The sequence below is a fragment of the Vulpes lagopus genome, chromosome 1 (assembly GCF_018345385.1).
Source record: "Vulpes lagopus strain Blue_001 chromosome 1, ASM1834538v1, whole genome shotgun sequence".
NCBI classification, from domain to species: Eukaryota; Metazoa; Chordata; class Mammalia; order Carnivora; family Canidae; genus Vulpes; species Vulpes lagopus.
Genome location: NC_054824.1, coordinates 62686231 through 62699095, shown reverse-complemented (window position 1 = coordinate 62699095; position 12865 = coordinate 62686231). Strand labels below are relative to the sequence as shown.

Below are 12865 nucleotides of genomic sequence, written 5' to 3'. Positions count from 1 at the left end.
TATGTTATGCCCCTTCTCTCTTAGAATCTCAATGATACCCTTCTCTGGCCCCCCAAAGCCTCCCAGACCCTGAGGGAGAACAGGGTCCAGCAGAGGCACATCTGCCCCGACTCCCACTCTTCCCTCCCATTCCCTGTGGCCAGGAGCTGCCTTACAGGCCACAACCACCTTCTAAAAACAACACGCTGGCCAATAAGGAGAATAACTATTTATTGTGACAGAAAGTCCAGAAGCCAGCAAAAGAAGACGGAATCCAGAGAAGCAGCACACAGGGAACCTCCTGCAGGGCGAGGGTAGGGTGGGGGTTGTGGGGAGGGATTGAGTCCAGAGGAAGAAGGAAGCCCAGGCGTCCAGGCGCTGAGTCTAGGCAGCAGTGGCGCAGCCCACCCTGTTGTTGCCAATGTCAAAGATGGAGTAGTAAGACTTGAGGAAGACAACCCCAAGAATCCACAGGGGCTGGCCACTGCTGGAGGGCAGGTAGGTGGCCTGGACCCCCAGGGCACAAATGCCATTTTCCTGCACAACACGGAAGGGCAGCGCTCATTCACTGGCTCCCACATGGACAGGGCACTGCTCAGCCCTGAGCACAAAGGCAGAAATGAGGGAGCCAGGTGTGCCCCCCTGGAAGGCCCCCAGGCTGACTGAGCCCCAGAGTAGGAGGGATTTCTGCAATGGGTAAATGCAGACTGTGGTGACCACCTGCAGCCTCCTCTCCCCGAGTTCCCACGCGCCTCCCTTTTGCTCCCGACGTGGAGCAGGTCAGCCTGCTGGCAAAGCCTTGAAGCCACACCAACTTGGCTTCCAACCTTAGCTTCACCCCGACTAGCCATGTAGCCCTGTGTCAGTTTCTCAACCTCTCCAGACCTCCAAGGTTTCACTTGTAAAATAGAAATTAGCATCTCCCTCCTGGAATGTCCTGAAACTTCAGTGGGACAGTGTGAGCGCAATGCTTCCCCGAGTGCTGACATGTCAGCGCTCAACAAACCAACCCAGTGCCTTTCTGCACCAATTAATAATAGTGATCGATAATAGATGACACTCTTCTGTTTAACAGCCTCTCGCCAGAGTAGGGGTTTGGAGCCAGCAAGTGGAAAAAATAAAGCAGCGCTTGCAAGGAGCTAGGAAATGGTACATGGTAAGGAGACCCAGCGGCTCCCAGGCCCCCCTCACACCCCAGTTGCGTCCCCACAGACTCACTGTGAAGAGGAAGGAGTGGTATGGCAGGGAGAGACGGACACGACTAATGAGGAAGGTCAAGGTGGGCAGGTTCTGGACGTTGTTACAGTCCACGATAAACTGCAGAGAGGAAGAGGGCCCAGGTGCCTCGAGGTTCCCCCGAGCGGACCTACCAACCTCCTCACCTCAGTGCCCCGGGCCCTGCTGCCCTGCTTGGCCTCCCGTTCTGGTTAGTTTGCCTGGGAAGAGTTTAACCCGTTTCCTTGGAGGAGCCAAACCTCCAAGGAAATTCTGACCAGTCATGACCACCCCTTACCCCCTCAGCACAAGCCTCCACACCCCGGACTCAGTCTCTAGGCCTCCACCCAACCACCCCCCCCCCACCTCCAGGGCTTTGGGCAGCTGGAAGCACAGAGGCCAAGAGTGGGGCTACTCCCGGAAGAATCATAAATGCCTCCCAACAAACCTCTCCGAAAGAGGGGGATGCCTCCATCAGACACACCTGTCCGTATTGGTCCGCCTGGGCCCCTGTAGCCTGCAGAAGGGCACTCAGGTCACTGCTGGGGTACAGTGAGCAGAGATGTGCCTGTGTTCACAATGGCCTGGCAGCCCTGGGAGCACCAGCTGGTGGCACAGCCGCCAATGAGGAACCTGAATGGTGAGGAGAGGAGCGCCCTTAGCAACTCCAGCTCAGGGCATTTCGGAGGTGGGCTTTCCCGGCCTCTGAGGAATAAGCAGCTTCAGCCACAGAATCAAGGTACACCTCAGGAAGGTCAGGACTCTGCAGAGGTCAATCCAGCCACCCCCGGCTCAGTCTGTCCAAGGACACCTAAATGGCCATGGAATGTCTTTCTTAAAAGTTGCAAGGAAGGTTCTAGAAACACTGAAAGCCTGGGTCACTGAATGGTTGTAAGTACATTGAGCACATTAATCCCCCCACATTCACCATAGTTTGCAACCTGTAACACACAGGGTTGGACCACAGAGTCTATAATGTTTGAGATTCTAAGACCTGCCCCTATTATGTTGTCCCCACCTCACCCACTTCTTCAGGATGAGGTGGGCCTTTAATCTCCAACAGAGGACATCTGTGGCTTTGTAAGGGCAGGCCTCAGGAGTCGCCTAGCCCGACCTCCTAGCGGTACCAACCTCTGTGTGTGTGTGTGTGTGTGTGTGTGTGTGTGTGCACGCGTGTGCTTGCACGCACGCCATGAAAGGCCTCAAAGCCTGCCACTTCCTCACATCCCCAGCACACGCTCACTCCTCAATGCCAATCTGCCAGTAGTGCTCCTGGGTGACTGGGGCCCAGTAGATTGGTTCCCTTGTGCAGGCTGTGGTCTATCCCTCTGAATATGAGAACTGCTCTGTTCTGAGAGCTCCTATCTCTGCAGAAGGCAAAGGGAAGGGTGAGTCAGGGACGGCTATAGAAAAGATTTCGGCCCAGCAATCGCCTTCAGAGGGAAAGAGAGATCCTGCCCTGGCTGCAGGCTGAGGGTCCCTAGAGCATGAGTATGTCACCTACTCAGACTGGGGCTCCCTAGGGGCAGGTCTGTGTCTCCCTCCCCCACCAACCACAGACTGGGGCTCCCTGAGGGCAGGGCTGTGTCTCCTCTCAGACTGGGGCTCCCTGGGGGCAGGGCTGTGTCTCCTCTTAGACTGGGGCTCCTGGGGGCAGGGCTGTGTCTCCTCTCAGACTGGGGCTCCCTGGGGAGCAGGGCTGTGTCTCCTCTCAGACTGGGGCTCCCTGGGGGCAGGGCTGTGTCTCCCCTCAGACTGGGGCTCCCCAAGAGCAGGGCTGTGTCTCCCCTCAGACTGGGGCTCCCTGGGGGCAGGGCTGTGTCTCCCTTCAGACCTCCTCCCTGAGGGAAGGAGTTCTGTCCCCCTTTCTCACTGCGGCTCCAAGCGGAGCCCCTTAGAATTCCCAGTGCCTCTGGTCTAGGTAATGCTGCCCACAAGGCCCTGCCTCTGGGGAGGCTGCTGGTTGTGTGGCCCACACCCTGTCTCACACCCCTTCCTCTCTCCCGTTCACTTCTTGCTGCTAGTGTTGTGTGTCACTGGGAGTTTGACCCTGCAACCCGGTTGACATTTTTCTGCTGGGACTGGAGGGAGGTGGGGCCTTGGCCCAAGGAGGGAAGAATAGTCCACCTCCTTTCAGCCTCCCCTGATAGCCAAACCTGAGTGTGGAATTGGGCGGAGCTCTAGGGGCTAAACTCAAAACGAATTGTAACCGGAGGTAGAGACCAAGTCAGCAACATTAGGAACAGGGAAATATTGTTGAAAGTCACTCTAGTGATTAAGGCCAGATAGCAGATGCTGACTATCTCCAGAAGGTGTTTGGCTCACTGTGGAGAGGAAAGAAGGAAAGCCCATCATCCCAGGCCACACACCCCGCCCCCACCACCTGGCTCCCACACTAAATGGCTGCATTGCTTGTGTTTGTGGTGAGGAAAACATCTTCCTGGGGACAAATGATGAACCTTGACCGAAGACTCTGGCACCTGGCTGGAACAATACATCAAAGGAGCTGAGGCAGTAGATTTTTATACAAAAGAAGTGTCCGGGTAGAAAACATTTGCTCAGGAGGCAATGAGTGAACTGTGGCTCTGGGCAGGAGGTAAATCCCAGTGGTATTGAGAATCAGCAGCCACACTAAAGCTAAGTTCACCCAGATGAGGGAAAGATTCTAAACTGACCACGAAATACAAAGAAAAATCTGAGTGGGCTGGGGACAGACACAGGGATGATGGAAAAGTGGGTGGACAGGGGGATGGTTTAGAAGCCCAGGAGGAAAGTTCTGGACACAAGTAGTAGCTGGAGCCAAATGCCTGCTGGGAGGCCTCCAAACCCCAAGGCATTAAGCCCACCCATCCAGGGTCTGGGGAGGATGGAGGGAGTTGCCTCGGAGCTAAGGACCCCCGTGCAGTTTCTTACCTGCCCAGGTAGAAGCTGAAGACTTGGCTGGAGAAGAGGCCTGCCTGCAGCATGCCCTGCAGGGCTGTGATGCCCCTGTCCTCTGCCAGGGCCCGGTAGGCCAAGCCCATGATGCCAACAAACCTGACCTAGAGGAAGTAGGGAGTCGGCTCATGCTCACTCAGGCCGAACTGCTAGTTGGAGACCTGGATGCTCTGGACCTGGAAGGGACACACCCAGGGGGTGGGAGGTGACAAGTGTAACTCCACTCACCTCCCCACAACCCTCTCCACAAAGACCCTCAAGGCTCCCTCGTTCGTCCCTCCCTGATCCCTGCCCCTTGCCTTCTTGACACATCTTACAAGAGCCATGTTTTCTCTCAAGTGGCCTTTCCTGGCTGCTGTAGCACCCCCACCTCCATCTTCCCCCCCATCCTGGCTTTAAGCTCTTTAACGAAAGGACCAGGTCATCTCATTCATCAGGGTGTCCTGGGTGCCTGGCCCACGAAGCGCTCAGCGAGGGCTGGATGACTACCTGAAGGAGCGCTTGGCATACTCATGTCCTGGCCTGAACTTGGTAGAGCACTAAATGTTTTTCTGTATTTTCAGGGTCTCCTTGGAAGCTCCCATCAGACTCTGAGGCCTGGGAGGTTCCAACCCAGGTCAGAGCCCTGGGGACAGTTCCCACACCCTGAGGCAGGGAGCATCCTGCAGCATGGTTCACCCTCAGTGTCATAGCCGTAGACTCCACTGAGGCTGCCGCTGCCATGCTGCGCAGAGAAGATCTGCCCATTGCTGGAGTAAGTCGAGGACATGTTGGGGTTGAAGCGGGGGTGACTGGCTACAGTGGGAAGGAGGATTTGCCAAGGCAGGCTGCAGGTGGAGGGCTGCCCACCCGAGTTCTGGCCTGTACTCACATCCTGGAGCCTCGGCATCCCTGGCCACGCAGTCAGGGGATGCCTGGCTGAGGGGGTTCCCAAGATGTGAAAACCCATGTGAGGTGGCCAGCCTTGGCCTCGAAGCCCCGTCTTACAGACTCTTGGTGGTCCTTTGACTGTGACCCTTGGAAGACAGGTTGCTTAGAATTCCTGTTTCCCTGGCCCCCTGCAGATCATCTGGCACAAGGCAAGTGCCTAAAAATTACCATCAGCTTTAGGAGCAAATGAACCTCCAAGGCATCCCTGCATTCTCCCCCCACTTGCCCCATCAAGAACCTGGCCATGCCAGGACCTGAGACAGGGCCTATGAGGGACTCTTTGGACAAGAAGTATCAGGACCCAAACCCCAAAGCTCCGGCAGGGTCCAGAGCAGCCTTAAGGAGGGGAGCATGGCCTGTATCCAAACAACTGTAAGACAGGGACCAGTGTCTAGGAGATACTCTGTGAGAACTCAGTGAAGTGGGATGGAATAGAAAAAATGTTAGAGACCTTGGTGGGACGGAATGGCATTGTCGGCAGGGAACAGAATGAGCAGAATGGAGTGGGATGAACAGAGCAAAAGGGGTGGGCTGGAGCGGGTGGAGGAACACGTGATGGTGAGGGAGGAGACAAAGAGACCACCCAGGTCCAGGGCCAGTCTCTTCCCTCTGTCTTGCACATGCCCCTTGACCTTGGCCAGGCCCCTGACTCTCAGGATTGAAGCACCCAGGCCCCACAATCCCTGCCTCATTGGTCCCTTCCCCCGAGGCTATCAATGCCCTCCCCTTGCCAACCACTCTCCCTGGCAAGCCTTGCACTTACCACAGGCCCAGCTCTGGCACTGGACGGAAGGCACCCACAGGATGGAGGAGCCAGTATCAAAAAGGACCAGGAAGTTCTGCGATGGGGTCCCAATGCTGATTTCCCCAAGGTACATACTCTGGGGGGCCATGGGGCAGGCTCTGGAGGGATACAGAGACCCTCAGGCCCAGAGCCTCCTCCATGGACAGAGCCCTTGCCCTACAATGCGATCCAGAGGCAGAGGCCCAAGCCTATCTTCCATCCTTGCCGAGAACACACAGACCTTCAGTCTGGGCTGGCAGGTGGAGAGAAGGGAGCAGGTCCCAGGGGCCAGGTGGGAGGGTACGGAGAGGATCGTGCGGCACCTCCAGGGCCCAGCCTCATCAGCCTTTGGCACCGAGGAGAAAGAACCCCCACAGAGGGTCAGGACTCACATCCAGGTAGGCCAGGGGGCTTGAAGACCACACCAAGGTTGCCAGAGTGGTACTTGTGGGCAGGGTCATTCTTGGGGTCCTCAAGAACTCCCCAGTAAGCCCTTCTCCTTCATGGGCTCACAGATGGACTCTAATTTCCTCAGGGGGACTCTGCAGATGGGCTGGTGTCAGGGCAGGGACTTCCCTCTTCCCGCCAGCATTGCTGATAGTCTGTCCCTCCTTCCCTCCCCGCCGCTCCACCTCCAGCCTCGGGCCTCGGGCCCCCAGCCCTGGTGTCCCCTGTGCCTACCACCCTGTGTCTGTGCCTAGCTCCCTCTCACTCCTGCTCTGGCTCTGGCTCCGTCCCTTTCTCTCTGTCTCCATGTCTCTTTCCCTGGCTCTGCCCTTCTGTCTCTTTCTCCCTCTGCCTCTCTCTTTCCCTCTCCTTCTGTTTCCTTCAAAGCTCTTCTCAAAACTTGTTCCAAGACTCAGAAATACGGTTTTCACCATGCATGCCCACGCCCCGTCTCCAGGATGGGTCCCATCCTGCCCTGGCCCTCTGCTCTCAGACATCCCATAAATTCCTTCCCTGGAAGGGGAGGGGGGCTTCAGCCATCACCCATGGCAGGATATATGCATTGTCCTTATGTAAGCTCTACGTCCAATGGAGGGCTTGAACTCAGGACCCTGGGATCAAGGGTCATGTGCTCTACTGAGTCATCCAGCCAGGCAGACCAGGATATATGCATTTTTTAAAAGATTTCATTTATTTGAGAGAGTGAGCACAGCAGGGGGAGGGGCAGAGGGAGAGGGAGAAGCAGGCTCCCCACTGAGCAGGGAGCCCGATGTGGGGCTCAACCTCAGGACTCTGGGATCATCACCTGAGCCAAAAGCAGACATTTAACCGACTGAGGCACCCAGGCACCCTGGATTTTTAAGAAAGATTTTGGAGATGACAGAGTTCACCCCAATCCTCTCTTATGGTGGCCCTCAGGCACCTGGCCCTGGCCGAATGTGACACTGCATGGGTACAGGGGACAACCCTAGACTGGGACTCAGAAGACAGGGTCCTAGGTCTGCCCCTGCTTCTCATGGTCTGGCTTGGGGCCAATCACTGCTCTTCTCTAGACACCAGGTGGTGTGGGGGTTGGCCTGGGTGGTCTGGAGCCCAGATCAGCTCTGGAACTGGAACTGAGGGGCTCTGGGTTTCTGCCTTGTCTCCTCTTCCAAGACCTGCTTGCTGCCATGGCCTAGGGGGTCCCTATGGCTCTACCAGGCTCATTCCAGACTCCAGAAGTCCCACCTCTTTTCTTTTCCCACGTGATTCCCCATTCTCTCAGGGCCCCAGATTCTCCACTAAACCTGTTCACATTGAGCTGTGAAGACCGATGGCCGCTCGGGCTTGCCACCTCTACAGAATGTGCCTGTTACAAGCAGGTTTCTGAGAGGAGCCATGTCTTCAGCTGGGGCATCAGTGTTTAGAGGTGAGGCAGCAAGCAGGGTGCAGGCCACGCGCCCTCCGGACATCCTGGGAGCCATGCCTCCTCACTTCCTTTCTCCGGACACCCTAGCATGTAGACACTACGTTCCTGGTGTTTCTCCTTAGATGGCTGTGCCATCTGCTAAATAGATTGCGGCCTTAAGGGAATTTTTAGTGAATGCCTGCCCATCCAGAAATAATCGTTCCTTTCTGCAGGAGGAATGCATACTGGCTGTACTGGCTGTTGAGGGTCTGTTGGGATAGCAGTCACCCTGGCTCTGTCCCAGGTCCACCTTTTCTCCTCAGATGGGGAAGGAAGCAGCTGTGCTTTTCCTTTGCCTGGAAGTGCAACTGCCAGCGGAGTAAGTCTGCAGAAAGGCCTGTAGCCCATAGTTAAAGATTATTGGGAACATACCAGGACACTTTGCTTAAGATAATGAAAATGAGGCTCAAGAAAGAAAGAAATGAATCAGCTTGCACAATCACAAGGTGTGATTGTATTTTTGCTAACAAAGATAGCATCACTGACACACATTGCTGAGATGTTTTGGAGAGCCAGAGTAGGAGAGGGAAGGACCACCCAGTCACAGGTGATGAAACAAACCAGACAGACCAGTGCCAGAAAGACAGGTCATTTGATCTTGGGGTTGACCCAGTCCCTGATCCTTCAGAAGAACCCACCACCTTGAGCCCCTCCTCTCTGATTATCTCCCTTAAAAACCCTCCCTTAGGGGATCCCTGGGTGGCTCAGCAGTTTAGCGCCTGCCTTTGGCCCAGGGCACGATCCTGGAGTCCCGGGATCGAGTCCCACGTCAGGCTCCCAGCATAGAGCCTGCTTCTCCCTCTTCCTGTGTCTCTGCTTCTCTCTCTCTCTCTCTCTCTCTCATAAATAAATAAATAAATCTTAAAAAAAAAAAAAAAAAAAAAAAAACCTCCCTTACAAGCATCAGGGAGTCTGGGACTTCTGAGCATTAGCTCCCCGTTCACCTGGGTAGTGCCACACCAATGAATCAGCCTGTCTTTCTGCACTGCAAGGCTCAGTGTCAGTATTTTTAACTGACTTGCAGGGCATCTGGTGGACAAACTCTCCTTTGGTTCAGTTAGACACTTTCTGAGGGCAAAGGCTGTAGCTCCTCCTACCTCTGAGTCCCCACCTTACACCTGCTCGGGGAGCCTTCCTTGCCCCAGCAGAAACTCCAGAGCAGAGACAGGTGGAGCGGCCCATAGCCAGGCCCCAGACTCACTTGACCACTGCTGCCTCCAAGAGCTGGAGGCTGATCAAGGCCATCGCCATCCACTTCATGATGCTGGTTCCCAACTGGCCACAGAGGAAGAGCCCCTCCAAGTGGGGCTGTTGCAGTGGAGTGAAGGCCAGAGAACTCCTGCCTTTATACCTCTAGGTTCTAGCCCAGTCCCTGCCTCCCTGCCCCAGGCAAAAGCCTGACCTCAATCCCAGACTCACCTTGTGCTGCACGAATCTCTTGTTTCCGTACGTTTTCCTTCTTGACAGTGGCCACAGAGGACCTTAAATCTTCTGCATTTCTTCATACATGCTGGGGGGCCAAGAAGTGTGAATAATAGGATTGCCATAAGATGCACCAATGAGGATTTCTCCTTGTCCAGGAACAGAGGCATGATGTGACATTTTGGGGTGAGGGCCAGAGTCAAGTCAACTGAGGGCATAGGACCTCCATATGCAGGTTTCTGATCCTTAGTACTATTGACATTTTGGAACATATGATTCCTTGCTGGGGGGTTGTTCTGTTCTATTTAGATGTTTAGCAGCATCCCTGGCCTCTACTCAGGGGATGCCACCAGCAGTCCGAATGTTGTGAACCAAAATATCTCAGGTTATTGCCACATGTCCCTTTAAGGGTTAAAGTTGTTGAGAATCATTGGTCTGTAGGTGACGCTTTCAGAGGTCTGACTCAAGTCCTGGATCCCAGCACGCCCCAGGACCCCATGGGATGCAGTTTGGGTGGCTGGGGATGATGGGGCCGGTACAGCAGATGATGGTAATACCATGTGGTAGTGAGAGGCTGCCGATGGTGGTCATGAAGGCTGTATCCTTAGCACTGAAGCCAGTGGTGGGGCTGGCGTGCCAATGGCTGAAGTCAAAGCTATATGCAGGAGCTTTGGAGGCTTCCACAGTCAAATGGGGTTCAAATTGGACAGATTGTCATCATAGTCCAGCAGGTGCTCGGGACACACCCATGATGTAAATCACACTGACCTCTGGCTGTTCCACTTGTACAGGTCAGCAACTACAGGAGGCCTGGGGCAGGGGCAGGGGAGGAGGGGACATGCCAGACCTAGCCTCTCTTCCTTGTTGTCTCTCTTCTCCCAACCCATTGAGGCTCTGCCTCCATCTTTAATGTTCCTCAAATACCTGTATCCCCCATTACTGTCTTCCAAACTCTCATGTGCCCCTCTCTCACCCCTAAGGCTGGTCAAACCCATGCCTCTCTCTCTTTTATCTCCCAGCCCTCCTTGCTTCCCAGCTATAAGTTTTTCTTGCCTGAGATGACCTGGAGCTGGCCAAATGCCCACAAACCTGGCACAGGAGAGCTCCCAAGTTTGGGGTGAGTGGAAAAAGCCCCCAAGCTAAACCCATCTCTGCCACCTTGTACCGTACACTCAGCACCAAACACATTTATCATGCAGAAGGGGCTTGAGGGCCTGCAAACACCCATATAATCCAGCCACTGGGGGAGTTTCTCCTCTGGCCACCACCACTCACTGCCCACCCAGAGTCCCAGAACCTCCCTTAGCCCTGGATGGGGGAGGAGACAGAGGGCACTAGAGGTCTTCTCAGGATTGGCACAGAATGGGATATACCCACTTGATTGTGTCTCAAAGCCAAAGCAGCCCCCATTCTTCCCTGCAGTCCCCAGGGACACATTTGACTCTGGGATGGTAGACAAGGGAGTGAGGGACTACATACCCTGGAGCAGGGGCTCTGCAGATTTGGAAGGGCAGGCCAAAGAGAGGCATAGGGTCCTTGCAAGCTTGGCAAATCCTATGAATAGAGCAGAATCCATGGGATCCCCCAAATCTTGTGAGGTCTGCCAGACTCCCCAGACAGGGCCTCCAGGGACCATTTCTTTATCTGGTAGGACCCTAGGAGTCTGACAGCTGCAAGGCTAGCCTTCCTCAAACCCCAATGGCCCCACGTCTCTTCAGATCATCCCTGGCCCACTGCTTCAAGCCAGGGCTCCCTTCTTGGCTGCCAGGCCCGGGTGGTCTGCAACCCCACCTCCCCAACTTGAACTTCTGATAGCAACCAGTCTCCCCAGTGTCCTCAGACATTCTAAGTCTTCCTCTGTCTCTGGCCTGACCCCCAAGACCCAGCCACTAATCGGTGGAAAGCCCACTTCTCTCGCATCTACCTATCCAAATTCTGTCCATCCTCAGTGCCTCTCCCAGATGTAGGGATGTGCAGTCTGAGAACACCTGAGATGTCATCTACAACCATCTCCTACAAAGGACACCCAGGGAGCCTGACCCACTGACTCTGCCCACATTCTCTTCTGCCCCTAAATGCTGCACCCCCCGCTGACCCTCTCCCCTTGGTGCTGGATCTCACACACTCTCAGATGGGTCTCCAGTTGTTTCCTGGGGTATGTTTGCCTCCCCCAAAGACTAGAAGCTCCCAGAGGACAGAGACTGTAGCCTGGTCCAGAGCTCAGGAAATCCTGAACAGTAACCAGAGCCCATGGAATTGTTCTTAATCAGGGTGGCTTACCTCCCCCACCTCATTATCCCAACACTATGATTTCCCCCTACATTCCAAAGAGATCTTCTCAAAATCCAGCCTGAGATCATCTTATGCCAATGGTCTCCCAGGAAAGAGGCATTTGCTAAACACCCTCTGGTCTCATTTCCTTCTGAGCACCACCTGCCTCCAAACTCATCATCAATGGCCACTTGTGGCTAAGTAAATAAAATTCCAGCTCATCACCCTTGCCTTGAGAACATGCTGAGTCTGGCCCCATCCTGTTTCCATGCTCAGCTTCCATCACTAACCTACACATGCTTTATCCTGTAACCATAGTGACCCCCTTGCTTTCATCCCTCCCAAGACGGCCTGGTATTTGCCACCCTCCACACCTTTATCCATGCTGTGCCCTCTATCTGGGACACCTTCTCAAGCATCTGCACCTGCAAAACCCCTGCCTCCTTCAAGACCCAGTCCAAATGCCACAAACCTTCCCTGCTGTGCCCACCTACACTCAAACTGACCCCGATTTTGGAGGACTTTGCCTTTTCTTCCCTTGCGGTATTTGTTTTATACAATCTTCTATCTCAGTGACTTGCCCCAATCTTACCACGTGTAACTAAAAGATGAGTTCTCTTCCTGCACGTGGCTCTTTCAACAGCTCATTCATTTGTCAGTGTCTACAAAAGTCATGGCTGCTGGGAATATCTTAGGAATAAGGCAAGGACCTAGGTTGCCCACTGCCACTGCTAATCCTTCCCCTGGAAGACATCACTACTCAGATGCATCACTCTTACCCATAGTGCTGAGCCAAGGCCTTAGGATCCTGCCCAATCTAGCTCTCCATGCAGCCATTCTTAATCATTCTTGAAATGAGAATCCCCAGGCCCTTTAATAGAGGGATTTATTGGGTTTTTCCTTCAATCTGGGATACTAAATTTCATTTAGCATCCCATACAATACTGCTTTTTAAAAATCAAAATATCTTGAAACCACAACTATTTTCACTGTTGTAAATTATCTTCATACCCTTACTGTACACACTTGGGTTTTAACATAGCTGTAATCAGTGCGTAAACACTGCTTCTGCTCTGCTCTTGTCACTAAGATTACTACAAACACATTTCCATGCATTAAGAAAAGCCACAATGGGGGCGCCTGAGTGGCTCAGTCAGTTAAGCATCTGCCTTGGGCTCAGATCATGACCCCAGAATCCTGGAATCGGCCCCCGCCCCCCTCCGCCCCTCAATGGGCTCCCTGGCTCTTTGGGGAGCCTGCTTCTCCCTCTCCCTCTACCTGCCGCTCCCCCTGCCTGTTCTCTCTCTGTCAAATAAATAAGATCTTTAAAAAGAGAAGAAAGAGAAGAGAAAGAAAGAAAGAAAGAAAGAAAGAAAGAAAGAAAGAAAGAAAGAGCAAGCCACACTCAGCATTTCTCAGAGTTGGAACAAAGA

At 54.1% G+C, this 12865-nt stretch overlaps 1 protein-coding gene across 1 annotated transcript; it reads right to left on the bottom strand.

The window, feature by feature from the left end:
- Positions 1-363: 363 nt before the first annotated feature.
- PGC (progastricsin) lies at positions 364-8999 on the bottom strand. The gene is given in 13 exon segments (XM_041723258.1): positions 364-516; positions 1198-1296; positions 1679-1732; positions 1734-1827; positions 2438-2493; positions 2495-2540; positions 4090-4312; positions 4813-4926; positions 5825-5942; positions 6238-6255; positions 6257-6323; positions 6325-6387; positions 8941-8999. Coding segments are annotated over 13 exon segments (1164 nt in total).
- Between the last annotated feature and the right edge of the window lie 3866 nt (positions 9000-12865).